The sequence below is a fragment of the Heterodontus francisci genome, chromosome 3 (assembly GCF_036365525.1).
Source record: "Heterodontus francisci isolate sHetFra1 chromosome 3, sHetFra1.hap1, whole genome shotgun sequence".
In the NCBI taxonomy this organism is placed as follows: Eukaryota; Metazoa; Chordata; class Chondrichthyes; order Heterodontiformes; family Heterodontidae; genus Heterodontus; species Heterodontus francisci.
In genome coordinates, this window is record NC_090373.1 from 6,741,004 (window position 1) to 6,765,182 (window position 24,179).

The 24,179-nt window shown below is 46.1% G+C and overlaps 1 protein-coding gene across 16 annotated transcripts in view; it reads left to right on the plus strand.

Moving 5' to 3' along the window:
• LOC137353703 (regulating synaptic membrane exocytosis protein 3-like) overlaps positions 1-24,179 on the plus strand; it is a 1,492,914-nt gene that overhangs the window by 803,445 nt on the left and 665,290 nt on the right. For all 16 annotated transcript variants that reach the window (XM_068020069.1, XM_068020075.1, XM_068020096.1 and 13 more), the window contains one exon: positions 15,021-15,871. In XM_068020069.1, the coding sequence (XP_067876170.1) occupies positions 15,021-15,871 (851 nt within the window). The remainder of the gene's footprint in view (positions 1-15,020; positions 15,872-24,179) is intronic.

The window sequence follows — 24,179 nt, forward strand, 5'->3', positions numbered from 1 at the left end:
TTTAAATCTGGGATACAGTGCGATGTGCCGTCCTGATGATTTTAAATTGGGATACAGTGCGTTGTGCTGTCCTGATGATTTAAATCTGGGATTCAGTGCGTTGTGTTGTCCTGATGATTTTATACTGGGATACAGTGCGTTGTGCTTTCCTGATGATTTTAAACTGGGATACAGTGCGTTGTGCTGTCCTGATGATTTTAAACTGTGATACAGTGCGTTGTGCTGTCCTGATGATTTTAAACTAGGACACAGTGCATTGTGCTGTCCTGATGATTTTAAACTAGGATACAGTGCGTTGTGCTGTCCTGATTATTTTAAACTCGGATACAGTGCGTTGTGCTGTCCTGATTATTTTAAACTGGGATACAGTGCGTTGTGCTGTCCTGATCATTTTAAACTGTGATGCAGTGCGTTGTGCTGTCCTGATGATTTTAAACTCGGACACAGTGCATTGTGCTGTCCTGATGATTTTAAACTGGGATACAGTGCGATGTGCTGACCTGATGATTTGAAACTGGGATACAGTGCGATGTGCTGTCCCAATGATTTAAAACTGGGATACAGTGCGATGTGCTGTCCTGATGATTTAAAACTGGGATACAGTGCGATGTGCTGTCCTGATGATTTTAAACTGTGATGCAGTGGGTTGTGCTGTCCTGATGATTTTAAACTCGGATACAGTGCGTTGTGCTGTCCTGATTATTTTAAACTCGGATACTGTGCGTTGTGCTGTCCTGATTGTTTTAAACTCGGATACAGTGCGTTGTGCTGTCCTGATCATTTTAAACTGTGATACAGTGAGTTGTGCTGTTCTGATGATTTTAAACTAGGATACAGTGCGTTGTGCTGTCCCAATGATTTTTAACTGGGATACAGTGCGATGTGCTGTCCCAATGATTTTAAACTGGGATACAGTGCGATGTGCTGACCTGATGATTTCAAACTGGGATACAGTGCGATGTGCTGTCCTGATGTTTTAAAACTGGGATACAGTGCGATGTGCTGACCTGATGATTTGAAACTGGGATACAGTGCGATGTGCTGTCCCAATGATTTTAAACTGGGATACAGTGCGATGTGCTGTCCTGATGATTTAAAACTGGGATACAGTGCGATGTGCTGTCCCGATGATTTAAAACTGGGATGCAGTGCGATGTGCTGTCCCGATGATTTAAATCTGGGATACAGTGCGATGTGCTGTCCTGATGATTTTAAATTGGGATACAGTGCGTTGTGCTGTCCTGATGATTTAAATCTGGGATACAGTGCGATGTGCTGACCTGATGATTTGAAACTGGGATACAGTGCGATGTGCTGTCCCAATGATTTTAAACTGGGATACAGTGCGATGTGCTGTCCTGATGATTTAAAACTGGGATACAGTGCAATGTGCTGTCCCGATGATTTAAAACTGGGATACAGTGCGATGTGCTGTCCCGATGATTTAAATCTGGGATACAGTGCGATGTGCTGTCCTGATGATTTTAAATTGGGATACAGTGCGTTATGCTGTCCTGATGATTTAAATCTGGGATACAGTGCGATGTGCTGTCCTGATGATTTTAAATTGGGATACAGTGCGTTGTGCTGTCCTGATGATTTAAATCTGGGATACAGTGCGTTGTGTTGTCCTGATGATTTTATACTGGGATACGGTGCGTTGTGCTTTCCTGATGATTTTAAACTGGGATACAGTGCGTTGTGCTGTCCTGATGATTTTAAACTGTGATACAGTGCGTTGTGCTGTCCTGATGATTTTAAACTAGGTCACAGTGCATTGTGCTGTCCTGATGATTTTAAACGAGGACACAGAGCATTGTGCTGTCCTGATGATTTTAAACTGGGATACAGTGCGTTGTGCTGTCCTGATGATTTTAAACTGTGATACAGTGCGTTGTGCTGTCCTGATGATTTTAAACGAGGACACAGAGCATTGTGCTGTCCTGATGATTTTAAACGAGGACACAGAGCATTGTGCTGTCCTGATGATTTTAAACTGGGATACAGTGCGTTGTGCTGTCCTGATGATTTTAAACTGTGATACAGTGCGTTGTGCTGTCCTGATGATTTTAAACTAGGTCACAGTGCATTGTGCTGTCCTGATGATTTTAAACTCGGATACAGTGCGTTGTGCTGTCCTGATGATTTTAAACTAGGACACAGTGCATTGTGCTGTCCTGATTATTTTAATCTCGGATACAGTGCGATGTTCTGTCCTGATGATTTTAAACTGTGATACAGTGCGTTGTGCTGTCCTGATGATTTTAAACTGTGATACAGTGCGTTGTGCTGTCCTGATGATTTTAAACTAGGATATGTTGCGTTGTGCTGTCCTGATTCTTTTAATCTCGGATACAGTGCGATGTTCTGTCCTGATGATTTTAAACTGTGATACAGTGCGATGTGCTGTCCTGATGATTTTAAACTAGGATACAGTGCGTTGTGCTGTTCTGATGATTTTAATCTGGGACACAGTGCATTGTGCTGTCCTGATTATTTTAATCTCGGATACAGTGCGATGTTCTGTCCTGATGATTTTAAACTGTGATACAGTGCGTTGTGCTGTCCTGATGATTTTAAACTAGGATATGTTGCGTTGTGCTGTCCTGATTATTTTAATCTCGGATACAGTGCGTTGTGCTGTCCTGATGATTTTAAACTCGGATACAGTGCGTTGTGCTGTCCTGATGATTTTAAACTAGGACACAGTGCATTGTGCTGTCCTGATGATTTTAAACTAGGATACAGTGCGTTGTGCTGTCCTGATGATTTTAAACTAGGACACAGTGCATTGTGCTGTCCTGATTATTTTAATCTCGGATACAGTGCGATGTTCTGTCCTGATGATTTTAAACTGTGATACAGTGCGTTGTGCTGTCCTGATGATTTTAAACTGTGATACAGTGCGTTGTGCTGTCCTGATGATTTAAATCTGGGATACAGTGCGATGTGCTGTCCCGATGATTTAAATCTGGGATACAGTGCGATGTGCTGTCCTGATGATTTTAAATTGGGATACAGTGCGTTGTGCTGTCCTGATGATTTAAATCTGGGATACAGTGCGATGTGCTGACCTGATGATTTGAAACTGGGATACAGTGCGATGTGCTGTCCCAATGATTTTAAACTGGGATACAGTGCGATGTGCTGTCCTGATGATTTAAAACTGGGATACAGTGCAATGTGCTGTCCCGATGATTTAAAACTGGGATACAGTGCGATGTGCTGTCCCGATGATTTAAATCTGGGATACAGTGCGATGTGCTGTCCTGATGATTTTAAATTGGGATACAGTGCGTTATGCTGTCCTGATGATTTAAATCTGGGATACAGTGCGATGTGCTGTCCTGATGATTTTAAATTGGGATACAGTGCGTTGTGCTGTCCTGATGATTTAAATCTGGGATACAGTGCGTTGTGTTGTCCTGATGATTTTATACTGGGATACGGTGCGTTGTGCTTTCCTGATGATTTTAAACTGGGATACAGTGCGTTGTGCTGTCCTGATGATTTTAAACTGTGATACAGTGCGTTGTGCTGTCCTGATGATTTTAAACTAGGTCACAGTGCATTGTGCTGTCCTGATAATTTTAAACGAGGACACAGAGCATTGTGCTGTCCTGATGATTTTAAACTGGGATACAGTGCGTTGTGCTGTCCTGATGATTTTAAACTGTGATACAGTGCGTTGTGCTGTCCTGATGATTTTAAACGAGGACACAGAGCATTGTGCTGTCCTGATGATTTTAAACGAGGACACAGAGCATTGTGCTGTCCTGATGATTTTAAACTGGGATACAGTGCGTTGTGCTGTCCTGATGATTTTAAACTGTGATACAGTGCGTTGTGCTGTCCTGATGATTTTAAACTAGGTCACAGTGCATTGTGCTGTCCTGATGATTTTAAACTCGGATACAGTGCGTTGTGCTGTCCTGATGATTTTAAACTAGGACACAGTGCATTGTGCTGTCCTGATGATTTTAAACTAGGATACAGTGCGTTGTGCTGTCCTGATGATTTTAAACTAGGACACAGTGCATTGTGCTGTCCTGATTATTTTAATCTCGGATACAGTGCGATGTTCTGTCCTGATGATTTTAAACTGTGATACAGTGCGTTGTGCTGTCCTGATGATTTTAAACTGTGATACAGTGCGTTGTGCTGTCCTGATGATTTTAAACTAGGATATGTTGCGTTGTGCTGTCCTGATTCTTTTAATCTCGGATACAGTGCGATGTTCTGTCCTGATGATTTTAAACTGTGATACAGTGCGATGTGCTGTCCTGATGATTTTAAACTAGGATACAGTGCGTTGTGCTGTTCTGATGATTTTAATCTGGGACACAGTGCATTGTGCTGTCCTGATTATTTTAATCTCGGATACAGTGCGATGTTCTGTCCTGATGATTTTAAACTGTGATACAGTGCGTTGTGCTGTCCTGATGATTTTAAACTAGGATATGTTGCGTTGTGCTGTCCTGATTATTTTAATCTCGGATACAGTGCGTTGTGCTGTCCTGATGATTTTAAACTCGGATACAGTGCGTTGTGCTGTCCTGATGATTTTAAACTAGGACACAGTGCATTGTGCTGTCCTGATGATTTTAAACTAGGATACAGTGCGTTGTGCTGTCCTGATGATTTTAAACTAGGACACAGTGCATTGTGCTGTCCTGATTATTTTAATCTCGGATACAGTGCGATGTTCTGTCCTGATGATTTTAAACTGTGATACAGTGCGTTGTGCTGTCCTGATGATTTTAAACTGTGATACAGTGCGTTGTGCTGTCCTGATGATTTTAAACTAGGATATGTTGCGTTGTGCTGTCCTGATTCTTTTAATCTCGGATACAGTGCGATGTTCTGTCCTGATGATTTTAAACTGTGATACAGTGCGATGTGCTGTCCTGATGATTTTAAACTAGGATACAGTGCGTTGTGCTGTTCTGATGATTTTAATCTGGGACACAGTGCATTGTGCTGTCCTGATTATTTTAATCTCGGATACAGTGCGATGTTCTGTCCTGATGATTTTAAACTGTGATACAGTGCGTTGTGCTGTCCTGATGATTTTAAACTAGGATATGTTGCGTTGTGCTGTCCTGATGATTTTAAACTAGGATATGTTGCGTTGTGCTGTCCTGATTATTTTAAACTCGGATACAGTGCGTTGTGCTGTCCTGATCATTTTAAACTGTGAGACAGTGCGTTGTGTTGTCCTGATGATTTTAAACTCGGATACAGTGCGTTGTGCTGTTCTGATGATTTTAAAGTAGGACACAGTGCATTGTGCTGTCCTGATGATTTTAAACTGTGATACAGTGCGTTGTACTGTCCTGATGATTTTAAACTAGGACGCAGTGCATTGTGCTGTCGTGATGATTTTAAAGTAGGATACAGTGCGTTGTGCTACCCTAATGATTTTAAACTAGGATACAGTGCGTTGTGTTGTCCTGATGATTTTAAACTAGGATACAGTGCGTTGTGCTGTCCTGATGATTTTAAACTAGGATACAGTGCGTTGTGCTACCCTAATGATTTTAAACTAGGATACAGTGCGTTGTGTTGTCCTGATGATTTTAAACTATTAGACAGTGCGATGTGCTGACCTGATGATCTGAAACTGGGATACAGTGCGATGTGCTGTCCCAATGATTTTAAACTGGGATACAGTGCGATGTGCTGTCCTGATGATTTAAAACTGGGATACAGTGCGATGTGCTGTCCCGATGATTTAAAACTGGGATACAGTGCGATGTGCTGTCCCGATGATTTAAATCTGGGCTACAGTGCGATGTGCTGTCCTGATGATTTTAAATTGGGATACAGTGCGTTGTGCTGTCCTGATGATTTAAATCTGGGATACAGTGCGATGTGCTGTCCTGATGATTTTAAATTGGGATACAGTGCGTTGTGCTGTCCTGATGATTTAAAACTAGGACACAGTGCGTTGTGCTGTTCCGATGATTTTAAACTGGGATACAGTGCGTTGTGCTGTCCTGATGATTTTAAACTAGGACACAGTGCGTTGTGCTGTCCCGATCATTTTAAACTGGGATACAGTGCATTGTGCTGTCCTGATGATTTTAAACTGTGATACAGTGCGTTGTGCTGTCCTGATGATTTTAAACTAGGACACAGTGCATTGTGCTGTCCTGATGATTTTAAACTAGGATACACGTTGTGCTACCCTAATGATTTTAAACTAGGATACAGTGCGTTGTGTTGTCCTGATGATTTTAAACTAGGATACAGTGCGTTGTGCTGACCTGATTATTTTAAACTGGGATACAGTGCGTTGTGCTGTTCTGATGATTTTAAACTAGGACACCGTGCATTGTGCTGTCCTGATGATTTTAAACTGTGATACAGTGCGTTGTGCTGTCCTGATGATTTTAAACTAGGATACAGTGCGTTGTGCTGTCCTGATGATTTAAATCTGGGATACAGTGCGATGTGCTGTCCTGATGATTTTAAATTGGGATACAGTGCGTTGTGCTGTCCTGATGATTTAAATCTGGGATACAGTGCGTTGTGTTGTCCTGATGATTTTATACTGGGATACAGTGCGGTGTGCTGTCCTGATGATTTTAAACTGGGATACAGTGCGTTGTGCTGTCCTGATGATTTAAAACTAGGACACAGTGCGTTGTGCTGTTCCGATGATTTTAAACTGGGATACAGTGCGTTGTGCTGTCCTGATGATTTTAAACTAGGACACAGTGCGTTGTGCTGTCCCGATCATTTTAAACTGGGATACAGTGCGTTGTGCTGTCCTGATGATTTTAAACTAGGACACAGTGCATTGTGCTGTCCTGATGATTTTAAACTGTGATACAGTGCGTTGTGCTGTCCTGATGATTTTAAACTAGGACACAGTGCATTGTGCTGTCCTGATGATTTTAAACTAGGATACAGTGCGTTGTGCTACCCTAATGATTTTAAACTAGGATACAGTGCGTTGTGTTGTCCTGATGATTTTAAACTAGGATACAGTGCGTTGTGCTGACCTGATTATTTTAAACTGGGATACAGTGCGTTGTGCTGTTCTGATGATTTTAAACTAGGACACCGTGCATTGAGCTGTCCTGATGATTTTAAACTGTGATACAGTGCGTTGTGCTGTCCTGATGATTTTAAACTAGGATACAGTGCGTTGTCCTGTCCTGATGATTTTAAACTAGGACACAGTGCATTGTGCTGTCGTGATGATTTTAAACTGGGATACAGTGCGTTGTGCTGTCCTGATGATTTTAAACTAGGATACAGTGCGTTGTCCTGTCCTGATGATTTTAAACTAGGACACAGTGCATTGTGCTGTCGTGATGATTTTAAACTGGGATACAGTGCGTTGTGCTGTCCTGATGATTTTAAACTAGGATACAGTGCGTTGTCCTGTCCTGATGATTTTAAACTAGGACACAGTGCATTGTGCTGTCGTGATGATTTTAAACTGGGATACAGTGCGTTGTCCTGTCCTGATGATTTTAAACTAGGACACAGTGCATTGTGCTGTCGTGATGATTTTAAACTGGGATACAGTGCGTTGTGCTGTTCTGATGATTTTAAACTGGGATACAGTGCGTTGTGCTGTCCTGATGATTTTAAACTGGGATACAGTGCGTTGTGCTGTCCTGATGATTTTAAACTAGGATACAGTGCTTTGTGCTACCCTAATGATTTTAAACTAGGATACAGTGCGTTGTGTTGTCCTGATGATTTTAAACTAGGATGCAGTGTGTTGTGCTGTCCTGATGATTTTAAACAGGGACACAGTGCGTTGTGCTGTCCTGATGATTTTAAACTCGGATACAGTGCGTTGTGTTGTCCTGATGATTTTAAACTAGGACACAGTGCATTGTGTTGTCCTGATGATTTTAAACTCGGATACAGTGCGTTGTGTTGTCCTGATGATTTTAAACTAGGATACAGTGCGTTGTGCTGTTCCGATCATTTTAAACTAGGATACAGTGCGTTGTGCTGTCCTGATTATTTTAAACTCGGATACAGTGCGTTGTGCTGTCCTGATGATTTTAAACTGGGATACAGTGCGTTCTGCTGTCCTGATGATTTTAAACTAGGATACAGTGCGTTGTGCTGTTCCGCTCATTTTAAACTGGGATACCCTGCGTTCTGCTGTCCTGATGATTTTAAACAGGGACACAGTGCGTTGTGCTGTCCTGATGATTTTAAACTAGGATACCCTGCGTTGTGCTGTCCTGATGATTTTAAACAGGGACACAGTGCACTGCGCTGTCCCGTGCCAGTTGCAATCTGGCATTCTGTAGGAACATGACGCCTGGATCCTTATTAATTTCCGCTGTGTCTCTTGGCAACATTGCCAGTGCGGCCAGCATACGTGCAAGCTCTCATTTGTAAATGTGCAAGAATCAACTCATGAATGTTCTGTTGACATCAGCACACACCATGATGTCATCATTTTCACTGCAAGCAAGCGAACATAAGAATTTGAATTATGAGGAGTAGGCCACTCGGCCCCTCCAGCCTGCTCTGCCTTTCAATTAATTGATGGCTGAACTGATTGCTCCATTTTACCACCTACCCCCAATAACCTTTCACCCCCTTGCTTATTAAGAATCTATCTACCTCTGCCTTAACAATATTCAAAGACTCTGCTTCCACCGCCTTTTGAGGAAGAGAGTTCCAAAGACTCACGGCCCTCTGACAGGAAAAATTTCTCCTCATCTCTGTTTTAAATGGGGGACCCCTTATTTTTAAACATTGACCTCTAGTTCTAGATTCTCCCACATGAAGAAACATCCTTTCCACATCCACCCTGCCAAGATCCCTCACGATCTTATATGGTTTAATCAAGTCGCCTCTTGCTCTTCTGAACTCCAGCGGGTACAAGCCTAACCTGTCCAACCTTTCCACATAAGGCAACCCGCCCATTCCAGGTATTAGTCTAGTAAACCTTCTCTGAACTGTTTCCAACACATTTACATTCTTTCTTAAATAAGGAGACCAGTACTGGACACAGTACTCCAGATGCGGACCGGAATTTTATGTCGCCTCAGCGGATTGGATGGTGGCGTGGGGCCGGTGTAAAATTGAGCGACAGGGTCTGGGAGGCCTAACCACCCCGATTCCGCCTCCGACCAAGTTTACGGAGATCCGGTGGGGGGGCGGGGTGTGAGAAGCGGCCCGCCCACCCGAGACCAATCAAGACCCTTAAGTGGCTACTTAAGGACCCTCGCCCACCTCCACGGGTATTTTACCTGTGGCAGGTGGGTGTGCCGGGGACGTGAAAGGCCGCCCAGCTTTAGCTGCCGGCCTTTCCGCACCCCGGGGATGGGGGCATGGCAGTTGGGCACAGGGTACCCGATTGAGGGCCGCCCCACCTCCCAACCTCACCCCGGGATTCAGCACGCCCCCCCCTCCCCCAAAACGACCAACCTAGCCTCACCAGGGCATGACCGACTCCCCTGCTAAGGCAACCCAAACTTGCCTTCAGTCCCGGCTCCTTGGTATCCTCCTCAGTCGGCTGGGCTACAGTCCCAGCAGTAGTCACTGCTCCCGGTGGCGCAGCTGAGACTGAGAGCTGCTGGCCCGCTGATTGGCCAGCAGCTCACTGAGGCGGGACCTCCTCCTTCAAGTGGGTGGAAGTCCCGCCTCGGATCAATTAAAGCCAGGGGATCCGTAAAATAAGGGACGGATCCCCAGGCTGGGCGGAAGCGGGATCGTCACCGACATTTACATCGGAGTCCGGCTCCCGTCTGCCCACTGTAAAATTCCAGCCGTGGTCTCACCAATGCCCTCTATAGCAGAAGCATAACATGTCTACTTTTGTATTCAAGGGATATAGATAGGTAAAGTGAATGTGCAAAGATCTGGCAAATGGAGTATAAATTGGTAAAATGTGAAATTGTCCATTTTGGCAGGAAGAATATTAAAGCATATTATCTAAATGGTGAGAGATTACAGAGCTCTGCGATACAGAGGGATCTGGGTGTCCTAGTGCATGAATCACAAATGTTTAGTCTGCAGGTACAGCAAGTAATTAGGAAAGCTAATAGAATTTTCCACTGACTGGTTGAGTGGTGGGGAGAACAAGTGTGAGGGAGGAGGGGACAAGCGGCGAGGAGCGAGGGGACAAGTGGCAAGGTAGGAAGTAACAAGCGGAGGGGGCGAGGCGGGAGGGGACAAGCAGTGAGGGGACATGCGTGAGGGGGCGAGTGGACAAGCGGCGAGGGCGTAGGGGACAAGAGGCGAAGGGGGTGAACAAGTGGCAAAGGGGGGGAACAAGCAGCGAGGGGGGATCAGGCGGAAATGGGGGGCACAAATGGCGATTTAAGCAGTGAGTAGTTGGGCGGGAGGGAGCAGGGAGGACAAGCAATGACTGAAGCAGCGGGCGGGGCCGTGGGGGGAGGGTGCGGGGACGACAATAGGCCATTGGTGGGGGGGGGAGGGGTTTGAGCTTTATCGACTGACTTTGTTTGCCAATGCAGAGTTTATTTGCTTTTCTGTGTAAAATTGAACAGCGCCATCTTTATTGCAGGCAGCTGCCTGAGACCTCGCTGACATTGTTGTTTCACTCAATGGCACTGCATTTGAGAATGTGCAAGTATTGTGCCATCTCGTAACTGCCTTGTCAACAAATGCACCTTTTAATTCCCGAGTCTTGTTTTAATTTCTCTACTCTGACTCCCACCTCTGAAGCACTCATTGTGGGAGACACAAGAAATCATTCTCTGGTTGGGCAATTGGGGTATTCAATGCCGATGGGTGTGGCTGTTCTGGATTTTATTGAATACACATCCAGGTGACCATTACCCAGATGTGCCAGCTCTGAGATTCATAGGAACAGGTGATGGTCACTTAGCCTTCGAAGCTCCTCCGTTGAATCATGGCTGATCTGTATCTCACTTGATTCAGAGTCAATTGCAGATTCCCTTTAGTTTAGTGACAGATCTGCCTGGAATTGTTAGATTTTACATTTCATTTCAAAGGAAGGTTCAGGCATGTCAGTCCAGCCCAATATACACGTTCTGTTGTTGCAAAGGAATGCAGGAATCTTGTTCATTTCAGAATTATTTTGTGGATTTTTCATCTGAATTTGACTTAATTTCTCATATTGGTATTTTTATTACTGGATTTGTCATCGCCATCCGACTTCACTTGTTAACTGAGCTGAGCTGAGAAACACTTAGGGGCAAAAAACGTTAGTGGGGGTTGTATATAGACTCCCAAACTGTAGTGGTGATGTTGGGAATGGCATTAAACAGGAAATTACAGATGCATGCGATAAAGGAACATCTGTAATTATGGGTGACCTTAATCTGCATATAGATTTGGCAAATCAAATTAGTCACAACACCCTAGAGGAGGAATTCTTGGAGTGTATATGGGATGGTTTTCTGGACCAATACGTTGAGGAACCAACTAGAGAGCAGGCCATCTTAGACTGGGAATTGTGTAATGAGAGAGGAATAATTGACAATCTAGTGGTGCGAGACCCCTTGGGGATAAGCGACCATAATATGATAGAATTCTTCATCAAGATGGAGAGTGACATAGTTAATTCTGAGACAAGGGTCCTGAATCTTAGTAAAGGAAGCTACGAAAGTATGAGGTGTGAGTTGGCCATGACGGATTTGGAAACGTTACTTAAAGGGATGACGGTGGATAGGCAATGGCAAACATTTAAAGAGCACATGGATGAACTGCAACAATTATTTATTCCTGTCTGGCACAAAAGTAAAATGGGAAAGGTAGCCAAACCATGGCTTACAAGGAAAATTAGAGATAGCATTACATCCAAGGAAGAGGCATACAAATTCGCCAGAAAAAACAACAAACCTGAGGATTGGGAGCAGTTTAGAATTCAGCAAAGGAGGAACAAGGGATTGATTAAGAAGGGGAAAATAGAGTACGAGAGCAAACTTGCGGGGAACATAAAAACTGACTGTAAAAGTTTCTATAGGTATGTGAAGAGATAAAGATTGGTGAAGACAAATGTAGGTCCCTTACAGTCAGAAACAGGGGAATGATTATGGGGAAGAAAGAAATGGCTGACCAGTTAAATGCATACTTTGGTTCTGTCTTCACAAAGGAGGACACAAATATCATACCAGAAATGTTGGGGAACACAGGGCTTAGTGAGAGAGAGGAACTGAAGGAAATCAGTATTAGTAGAGAAATGGTGTTGGGGAAATTGATGGGATTGAAGGCCGATAAATCCCCAGGGCCTGATGGTATGCATCAGAATACTTAAGGAAGTGGCCCTACAAATAGTGGATGCATTGGTGGTCATTTTCCAAGATTCTATAGACTATGGAACAGTTCCTACAAATTGGAGGGTAGCTAATGTAACCCCACTATTTAAGAAGGGAGGTAGAGAGAAAGCAGGGAATTATAGACCAGTCAGCCTGATGTCGATAGTGGGGAAAATTCTAGAGTCCATTATCAAAGATTTTATAGCAGAGCACTTGGAGAACAGTGGTAGAATCGGACAGAGTCAGCATGGATTTACAAAAGGGAAATCATGCTTGACAAATCTACTAGAATTCTTCGAGGATGTAACTAGTAGAGTTGATGAGGGGGCGCCAGTGGATGTGGTTTATTTGGATTTTCAGAAGGCTTTCGACAAAGTCCCACATAAGAGATTAGCATGTAAAATTAAAGTGCATGGGATTGGGGGTAGTGTATTGCGATGGATAGAAAATTGGTTGGCAGACAGGAAACAAAGAGCAGGGATAAATGGGTCTTTTTCCGAATGGCAGGCAGTGACGAGTGGGGTACCACAGGGATCGGTGCTAGGACCCCAGCTATTCACAATATACATTAATGATTTAGATGAGGGAACTAAATGTAATATCTCCAAATTTGCAGATGACACAAAACTGGGTGGGAGGGTGAGTTGTGAGGAGGATGCAGAGAGGCTTCAGGGTGATTTGGACAAGTTGAGTGAGTGGGCTAATGCATGGCAGATGCAGTATAATGTGGATAAATGTGAGGTTATCCACTTTGGCAGCAAAAACAGGAAGGCAGATTATTTGAACGGCTATAAACTGAGAGAGAGGAATATGCAGTGAGACCAGGGTGTTCTCGTACACCAGTCGCTGAAGGTAAGCATGCAGATGCAACAGGCGGTAAAAAAGGCAAATGGTATGTTGGCCTTCATAGCGAGAGGATTCGAGTACAGGAGCAGGGATGTCCTGCTGCAATTATACAGGGCTTTGGTGAGGCCATACCTGGAATATTGTGTGCAGTTTTGGTCTCCTTATCTGAGGAAGGATGTTCTTGCCATAGAGGGAGTGCAGCGAAGGTTTACTGAACTGATTCCTGGGATGGCGGGATTGACATTTGAGGAGAGATTGAGTCGGTTAGGATTATATTTGCTGGAGTTCAGAAGAGTGAGGGCGATCTCATAGAAACCTATAAAATTCTAACAGGACTTGACAGGGTAGATGCAGGAAGGATGTTCCCGATGGTGGGGGAGTCCAGAACCAGGGGTCATAGTCTAAGGATACGGGGTAAACCTTTCAGGACTGAGATGAGGAAAAATTACTCCACCCAGAGAGTGGTGAGCCTGTGGAATTTGCTTCCACAGAAAGCAGTTGAGGCCAAAACTTTGTATGTTTTGAAGAAGGAGTTAGATATAGCTCTTGGGTCTAAAGGGATCAAAAGGTATGGGGCGAAAGCGGGAACAGGTTACTGAGTTAGATGATCAGCTATGATCATAATGAATGACGGAGCAGGCTCGAAGGGCCTAGTTTCTAGTTTCTAACAGACGTAGGAACATAAGAACATAGGAAATAGGAGCAGGAGGAGACCATTCGGCCCCGCAAGCCTGCTCCTCATTCAACTAGACCAGGGCAGATCTTCTACCTCAACGCCATTTTCCCACACTATCCCCATATCCCTTGATATCTTTAATATCTAGAAATCAATCATCTCTGTTTTGAACATCATGACTGAGCCGTCACATCCCTCTGGGGTAGAGAATTCCACAGATTCACCACCTTCTGACTGAAGAAATTCCTCCTCATCTCAGTCCTAAATGGCCTGCCCCTTATTCTGAGACTGTGTCCGCTGGTTCTAGACCCCCCAGCCAGGGGAAACATCCTTCCTGCACCAACCCTGTCAAGCCCTGTAAGAAATTTGTCTGCTTCAGTGAGATCACCTCTCATTCTTCTTAACTCTAAAGAATACAGGCCCAGCTTTCTCAATCTCTCCATCCCAGGGATCAGTCTGGTGAGGCTTCATTGCACTCCCTCTCTGGCAAGTATATCCTTCCTGAGGTAAGGAGACCAAAACTGTACACAGTACTCCACGTGTGGTCTCACCAAGGCTTTATACGATTGCAGCAAGACATCTTTACTCCTGTACTCAAATCCTTTTGCAATAAAGGTCAACACACCATTTGCCTTCCGAATTGCTCGCTGTGCCTTCATGTTATTTTTCAGTGACTTATGAACACCCAGGTCCCTTTGGACATCAACACTTCCCAATCTCTCACCATTTGAGAAATACTTTGTCTTTCTGTTTTTCTTACCAAAGTGGATAACTTGACATTTTCCCACATTATATTCCATCTGCCATGTTCTTGCTCACTCACTTAACCTGTCAAAATCCCCTCAAAGCCTCTTTGCATCTTCCTCACAACTTACATTCCCACCTACTTTTGTGTCATCAGCCGATTGGGAAATATTACATTTGGTCCTCAAATCCAAATCATTTCTATAGATTGCAAACAGCTGTGGCCCCAGCACTGATCCTTGTGGTACCCCAGCCTGCCAACCTGAGAATGACCCATTTATTCTGACTCTCTGTTTTCAGTCTGTTAACTAATTCTCAATCCATGCCAGTATATTACCCCCAATCCCATGCCTAATGCCCCTGTGTGCGACCTTATTGATTGCCTTCTGAAAATCCAAATACAGCACACCACTTCACTCCCGTTTTATGGACTCAACTTTATTTTGCTATTTGCAGCCATCTTTAAATAAAGCATTAAGTGCAAAATAGTTACATGCTGTCAACGATTCTCTTTGCAGGAAGAAGAGTTCATCAGTTTCAGAACAGAATGGAAAAGGACAGAAAAGTGAACGAAAGCGGATACCAAAGCCATCCCCTCAGCAAGGTGAGAGGCCAGGCGATGAAAGGGAACATAGAGAACGGCGAGAAAGTCGACGCTTAGAGAAAGGTCGTTCACAGGACTACCAGGACGTGGGCGAAAAATTAGAAGTGGAAAAGGCTGTAGATGAGGAAAAACAAAGGAACGAAGAGGAATCCCAGAATCGATATAAGAGTGATCCCAATCTGGCAAGGTATCCTGTTAAACCTCAACCAGAGGAGCAACAGATGCGCATTCATGCTAAAGTGTCAAGAGCACGGCATGAAAGAAGGCACAGCGATGTATCCCTGCCTCACACAGAGGCTGAGGAGGATCAGGTGGCAGAGGCCAGATTGCCAAGAAGGACACAGCAACAGGGGGCACAAGAGCGGGAATCCCCTGTTGAAAGAACTGCAGATGCACAAATGGCTGTTTCTAGGCAGCAGCATCCGAGCAGTCATAGCCCACCAACATCTAGACGCAGCCCAGTTCCGACAGAACACTTGGAGCTAAAGGAATACGATACCTCCAGAAAGCAATGTCACCTGGATCCCAGTTCTGCTGTGGTTCGAACTAAGCGGGAGCGAAATGAAACAATGCTGCGTAATGATTCTCTTAGTTCTGACCAATCAGAATCTATTAGACCACCTCCACCAAAACCACACAGAATGAAGAAAGTTGGAAAGAAAAGACAAATGTCAGTCAGTAGCTCGGAGGAGGAAGGAGCATCAACGCCGGAATATACCAGCTGCGAAGATGTGGAAATTGAAAGTGAAAGCGTCAGCGAGAAAGGTGGGAGCTGTTATTTTCTATTACAGTCATAATGTCTTTCTCGATGTGATATTAAAAGCAAACCTAAAAATAAAATATAAAAAATTACATTTTCGCAAATGAAATGAGAATGGAATGTGTAACTTGCTAAGACTAAAACACGTAATTGCAAAGATGTGATGCAGCATTGTGGCTGGTTTTCTGCGAAGCAAAGGCCTTGGGAGATGGCCACAAATTTCTATTCAGTGCTGATGGGATTTTGTAGACAATTGAAAAAGTATTGAAAAATAACTTAGCAAAGCTCCCTTAAGGCATAGTGTATAAATGTTACAGAATTATAATAGAAAATAGGATATACAGCCCAACCAGTTTTCAGCCCAAGGTAGATGCTTTTCCTCCATTCAAGCCGCAGATGTAATCCGAAACGTCCACTACATTCCCATATCCTTCCCCTTTGTTTAACTATCTGTCTAAAGTATTCTTCAATGTTGACATGGTCTTTGCATCAATCACTAACTCCATGATCAGCTTGACTGGTACAGTTTCGTACAGACCCGAAATCCATCGCAACAGATACACTGCGACAAGCACCGTGATAGATATACTGGGATAAGCACCGTGACAGAGATACTGAGACAAGCACCGTGACAGATACACTGGGGTAAGCACCGTGACAGATATACTGGGACAAGCACCGTGACAGATACACTGGGATAAGCCCCATGACAGATACACTGGGGTAAGCACTGTGACAGATACAATGGGATAAGCACCGTGACAGATATACTGGGACAAGCACCGTGACAGATACACTGGGATAAGCCCCATGACAGATACACAGGGACAAGCCCCGTGACAGATACACTGGGGTAAGCACCGTGACAGATATTCTGGGGTAAACACCGTGACAGATACACTTAGGTAAGCCCCATGACAGATACACAAGGACAAGCCCCGTGACAGATACACTGGGGTAAGCACCGTGACGAGATATTGGGACAAGCACCGTGACAGATACACTGGGGTAAACACCGTGACAGATATACTGGGATAAGCCCCATGACAGATACACAGGGACAAGCACCATGACAGATACACTGGGGTAAGCACCGTGACAGATATACTGGGATAAACACCGTGACAGATACACTGGGGTAAGCACCGTGACGAGATATTGGGACAAGCACCGTGACAGATACACTGGGGTAAACACCGTGACAGATATACTGGGATAAGCCCCATGACAGATACACAGGGACAAGCACCGTGACAGATACACTGGGGTAAGCACCGTGACAGATACACTGGGGTAAGCACCGTGACGAGATATTGGGACAAGCACCGTGACAGATACACTGGGGTAAACACCGTGACAGATATACTGGGATAAGCCCCATGACAGATACACAGGGACAAGCACCGTGACAGATACACTGGGGTAAGCACCGTGACAGATATACTGGGATAAACACCGTGACAGATACACTGGGGTAAGCCCCATGACAGATACACAGGGACAAGCCCCGTGACAGATGCACTGGGGTAAGCACCGTGACAGATACACTGGGGTAAGCACCGTGACGAGATATTGGGACAAGCACCGTGACAGATACACTGGGGTAAACACCGTGACAGATATACTGGGATAAGCCCCATGACAGATACACAGGGACAAGCACCGTGACAGATACACTGGGGTAAGCACCGTGACAGATATACTGGGATAAACACCGTGACAGATACACTGGGGTAAGCCCCATGACAGATACACAGGGACAAGCCCCGTGACAGATGCACTGGGGTAAGCACCGTGACAGATATTCTGGGATAAGCACCATGACAGATATTCTGGGATAAGCACCGTGACAGATACACAGGGACAAGCACCGTGACAAATATACAGGGATAAGCACTGTGACAGATATACTGGGACAAGCACCGTGACAAATATACAGGGATAAGTACCATGACAAATATACTGGGATAAGCACCATGACAGATATACTGGGATAAGCACCGTGACAAATATACTGGGATAAGCACCATGACAGATATACTGGGATAAGCACCGTGACAAATATACTGGGATAAGCACCATGACAGATATACTGGGATAAGCACCATGACAAATATACAGGGATAAGCACCATGACAGATATACTGGGATAAGCACCATGACAAATATACTGGGATAAGCACCGTGACAGATACACTGGGACAAGCACCGTGACAAATATACAGGGATAAGCACCGTGATAAATATACAGGGATATGCACCGTGACAGATATACTGGGATAAGCACCATGACAGATATACTGGGATAAACACCGTGACAGATATACTGGGATAAGCACCATGACAGATATACTGGGATAAGCACCGTGACAGATATACTGGGATAAGCACCATGACAGATATACTGGGATAAGCACCGTGACAGATACACTGGGACAAGCACCGTGATAAATATACAGGGATAAGCACCGTGATAAATATATGACCGCAATTGTTGACAATGCGATCGGTAGGTGGCGCTGTTTTGGCACATGCGCAAATACAGCATGTGCCACGAAAACGTCACAGCTTGCAACTGTAGCAGCTGCCAGGACTAAAGATGGCGCTGCTCAAAGAATCACAGAGATGAAACCTGACAAACACGTGGCAGAATACAATGGCCGGAGTGAGAGAGTGGAGCGGGCCGGGGAGAGCAGCGCGGGGGCCGGGGAGATCAGCGCGGGGGCCGGGGAGAGCAGCGCGGGGACCCGGGAGAGCAGCACAGGGAGACCAGCGGTCGCGGTGCCGGGGGGCGAGGTGGGGGAGGGAGAGGGAGGGGGGGGTGAAAGAGGGAGAGGGAGGGGGGGAGGGAGAGGGAGGGGGGGGGAGAAAGAGGGAGAGGGAGGGGGGGAGAAAGAGGGAGAGAAAGAGGGAGAGGGAGGGGGGAAGAAAGAGGGAGAGGGGGGGAGAAAGAGGGAGAGGGAGGGGGGGAGAAAGAGGGAGAGGGAGGGGGGGGAGAAAGAGGGAGAGGGGGGGAGAAAGAGGGAGGGGGGGAAAGAGGGAGAGGGAGGGGGGAAGAAAGAGGGAGAGAAAGAGGGAGGGGGAAGAAAGAGGGGGGGGAGAAAGACGGAGAGGGGGGAGGGAGGGAAAGAGGGGGAGGGGGAGAAAGAGGGAGAGGGAGGGGGGGAGAAAGAGGGAGAGGGAGGGGGCAGAAAGAGGGAGAGGAGGAGAAAGAGGGAGAGGGAGGGGGGAGAAAGAGGGAAAAGGGGGAGAAAGAGGGAGAGGGGGAGAAAGAGGGAGAGGGAGGGGTAAGGAAGGGGGGAGGGAGAGAGCTGGGGGAGAGGGAGGAAGGGGAGAGAGTGGTGGGGGGAGCAGCGGAACGGAAGAGGAGTGCCTTTTTCTGTGCATGCGCTAGAAACACAACAGCAAAAGACTTACTGGCCAGTCCCTGGACCCGGTGACACCAAGGTCTTCGCACGCTCGCTCCAAGCGGCTCTCTACGGCCTCTCGCTTCCGGCCCTCTCCATTCAGCCGTTCCCTCCAGCTGCGGATGCCCAATCCAGTTGCTTTCTCCCCTACCCAGTTGCTTTCTCTACTTCGCCACAGTACTTCAGGCATTGCAACTGTTTGGTCCCTGCATTTTGCATGCTCCCTCTCCCCACCCCTCCCTGCTCTCCCCACCCCTCCCCCTCTTCCCCCACCCCTCCCTCTACCCCCCCACCATAGTTGAATACCTGAAGTGCAGTTGCAAAGTCGGGGAAATAGCATGCAAAACAAAACCTCAACAATTCTGGGTTTAATTATTGAAAAGTTTTATTAAGTTCATTAAGTATCCGAGGAACTGCTGTGCATGGATACATGAGTGTTGTATCCAGCATTCCCGTGAGACAGACAGGCCGAGTCTCTGCTATGCACAGCTAAAGAGATTGTTCCTGGAGAGCCTTGTGGTGAATAAACGCTTGGCTCTCTATTCCACTACTGTATTGTCCATGTGAAGAAGGCAAAGTTACAAGAGTCTGAGCTCAGTCTATTCTTGGTGAATGTTCCCCAAGCGCATCCCAATGTGCATTCCCAATTCATCCATAAATGCAATGTTCCTTTCCACATCGTGATGAGCTCCGCAGCATGATCTAGTTGCCTTCGTTGCTTGAATGCTGACCTTAAGTCTCAAGGATTGTTTTCTCGACGGCATGTTTTACATGAAAAGAAATAAAGCAAATCAGAGTCAGAGCTTGCCTCCCTCCATCCACTGAAATTACTGTTGTGCACACCTTTTTAAGTTCTGCAGTGAAGGCACCAATTGATAACGTCGCCAATGAAGCACTTATTACCCACCTCAGATGCAGGAATCAGCACATCCTTGCGTCCTCTCCTGCACTGCCTCCTTTGCTTGAATGCCGTCCTTAAGTGTCAAGGATGGTTTTCTCAAGGGCACGTTTTAGATGAAAGAAAATAAGGAAAGAACATCAGTGTCAGAGCTTCCCTCCCTCCAATGAAATTACTGTTGAGCATGCTTTGTGTTCTGCGGTAAAGGCATGTACTGATAACACCGCCAATGAATCACTTAGTACCCACCTCAGCTGTAGGAGGCAGGATGATGTTACTGCCCCTATCTCGTGATGATTCAATGCTGCTCTCAGGGAAACATGAATGATGTGAGGGTGCTGGAAAAGAAGCACATTTCTTTTGGGCTATGAACATAAAGCTGGCCATTTAGCCCAGCAGTTCCCTGCCAGTGGTTATGTTACTCGTGCGTCTTTCCATCCATTCCCATTTAATCCTGCCTACTACTATCACCAGTTGTGTTCACAGCAAGAGCATTCACATTTCTGCTACCACTGGACATGGCATGCTTGTTTCTTTTAGTGCTCAGTCTCTTCTTGCTGAATGTTCCCCAAGTGCTTGACCCGTTTGGACGCTCTCTCTGCTTGACAGGCAGCAACTGGCAATTGCGGAGTCTCACAAGGCTCTGCATGGTTGTTTCAACGTCGGATGGGGAAACAGGTGGCTGTGTGTCCATGAGCACTGCCCTGATGGGTGTAGGAGCAGGTAACTGTGTGCCCATGAGCACTGCCCTGATGGGTGTAGGAGCAGGTAACTGTGTGTCCATGAGCACTGCTCTGATGGGTGTAGGAGCAGGTAACTGTGTGCCCATGAGCACTGCCCTGATGGGTGTAGGAGCAGGTAACTGTGTGTCCATGTGCACTGCCCTGATGGGTGTAGGAGCAGGTGACTGTGTAACTGAGCAGCAAGGAGAGGGTACCGCAGGTAGGGGAAGTGGAGATTTGAACAGGCAGGCATATGTATGGTCCATCAGATCATTCGGCCAGGGGGTGAGACGCTCAGGATCCAGGGTTTGTGACACGTGACTGATGTCCAGCGCGCGGCCACCTCCATCCGAAGGTGCTTCCAGGCAATTGTTGGGCATAGTAAATGGCTCCATCTCATCAGCCAGTCCTTGCTGCCAGCGGAGAGTCTGTTGCCGCAGCCAGTCCAGTCTCCTCATGAATGCTGCCGTTCCACTCTGCAGAACGGCCTGTTGTAGCTGGTACAATTGATCTGAAAGCAAGCGGTATTTTTCATTGTGGCTGAGGGGCCTTGGCTGTTCCTCTGTAATCACAATGGCAGCAGCCATGCCTGTCGTCGTTGGTGTCTGAGATGCACGCCAGCGACAATTGGGGGCGAGCCTGTCCAAAGGCAGACCCAGATGCCTCTGCACAACAACAGCATGTTTGCAGGGCAACAAAGTCTGAATGGAGAAGATGCAGCTGCAGGTAGCCTGGCCATCATGTATTTGCAGTGTGTACTGTTTGGCGCCAGAAATCACAGTCACTGTGCCTTCATCCTGCTACATGCGGTGGCCCAGCCAATGGAAATATTTTCAGAGCAACTCACAACAGGGACTGGAGAACATGCGGTGGCCCAGCCAATGGAAATGTTTTCAGAGCAACTCACAACAGGGACTGGAGAACATGCAGTGGCCCAGCCAATGGAAATGTTTTCAGAGCAACTTACAACAGGGACTGGAGAACATGCGGTGGCCCAGCCAATGGAAATGTTTTCAGAGCAACTCACAACAGGGACTGGAGAACATGCAGTGGCCCAGCCAATGGAAATGTTTTCAGAGCAACTCACAACAGGGACTGGAGAACATGCAGTGGCCCAGCCAATGGAAATGTTTTCAGAGCAACTCACAACAGGGACTGGAGAACATGCGGTGGCCCAGCCAATGGAAATGTTTTCAGAGCAACTCACAACAGGGACTGGAGAACATGCGGTGGCCCAGCCAATGGAAATGTTTTCAGAGCAACTCACAACAGGGACTGGAGAACATGCAGTGGCCCAGCCAATGGAAATGTTTTCAGAGCAACTCACAACAGGGACTGGAGAACATGCAGTGGCCCAGCCAATGGAAATGTTTTCAGAGCAACTCACAACAGGGACTGGAGAACATGCAGTGGCCCAGCCAATGGAAATGTTTTCAGAGCAACTCACAACAGGGGCTGGAGAACATGCGGTGGCCCAGCCAATGGAAATGTTTTCAGAGCAACTCACAACAGGGACTGGAGAACATGCAGTGGCCCAGCCAATGGAAATGTTTTCAGAGCAACTTACAAAGGCAGAGCAACTTACCTTGGAACAATCTCCTGTGTCAAATAAAAATGAAGCAAGTCTCCAAAACGAATAAATAATTCAGATTAAATGCGAGAAAATGCCCGACGAGACCTCTCCTCCTTCCACTTTCAAAAAGTCGCGCCGAAGCTTTGACGCATGCGCAGAGGCCAATCTGGCGCGTCGGCGAGGAAGACGAAATAATGCGATGACGTCATCTGCGCATGCGCACAACGGTCCTGGCAGGTCGGACCGCAGCGCATACGCAGAGATGAGGAGACTGTGTGCGCATGCGCGTACCGTGTCATCTGCGCAGGTGCAAAGCGGTCCTGGTCCGCCGGAACGCAGCGCATGCGCAGGGGGCATGAGACCGTCTGCGCATGTGCGCACCGCGGCGCATCCTGATGACGTGTCCGATGAAGTAGCGTTGTCATGAATTACTTTGTAAATATATAGGGATATGCACCGTGACAGATATACTGGGATAAGCACCGTGACAGGTATACTGTGACAAGCACCATGTCAGATATACTGGGATAAGCACCGTGACAGGTATACTGTGACAAGCACCGTGACAAATATACAGGGATATGCACCGTGACAGATATAATGGGACAAGCACCGTGACAGATATACTGGGACAAGAACCGTGACAAATATACCAGGATAAGCACCATGACAAATATACAGGGATATGCACCGTGACAGATATAATGGGACAAGCACCGTGACAGATACACTGGAATAAGCACCGTGACAGATATACTAGGACAAGCAACGTGACAAATATCCCAGGATAAGCACCATGACAAATATACAGGGATATGCACCGTGACAGATACACTGAGATAAGCACCGTGACAGATATACTGGGATAAGCACCGTGACAGATATACTGGGATAAGCACCATGACAAATATACAGGGATATGCACCGTGACAGATACACTGGGATAAGCACCGTGACAGATATACTGGGATAAGCACCGTGACAGATGCACTGAGATAAGCACCGTGACAGATACACTGAGATAAGCACCGTGACAGATATACTGGGATAAGCACCGTGACAGATATACTGGGATAAGCACCGTGACAGGTATACTGTGACAAGCACCGTGACAAATATACAGGGATATGCACCGTGACAGATATAATGGGACAAGCACCGTGACAGATATACTGGGACAAGAACCGTGACAAATATACCAGGATAAGCACCATGACAAATATACAGGGATATGCACCGTGACAGATATAATGGGACAAGCACCGTGACAGATACACTGGAATAAGCACCGTGACAGATATACTAGGACAAGCAACGTGACAAATATCCCAGGATAAGCACCATGACAAATATACAGGGATATGCACCGTGACAGATACACTGAGATAAGCACCGTGACAAATATACAGGGATATGCACCGTGACAGATACACTGGGATAAGCACCGTGACAGATATACTGGGATAAGCACCGTGACAGATGCACTGAGATAAGCACCGTGACAGATACACTGAGATAAGCACCGTGACAGATATACTGGGATAAGCACCGTGACAGATATACTGGGATAAGCACCATGACAAATATACAGGGATAAGCACCGTGACAGATATACTGAGATAAGCACCGTGACAGATATACTGGGATAAGCACCGTGACAGATATACTGGGATAAGCACCATGACAAATATACAGGGATATGCACCGTGACAG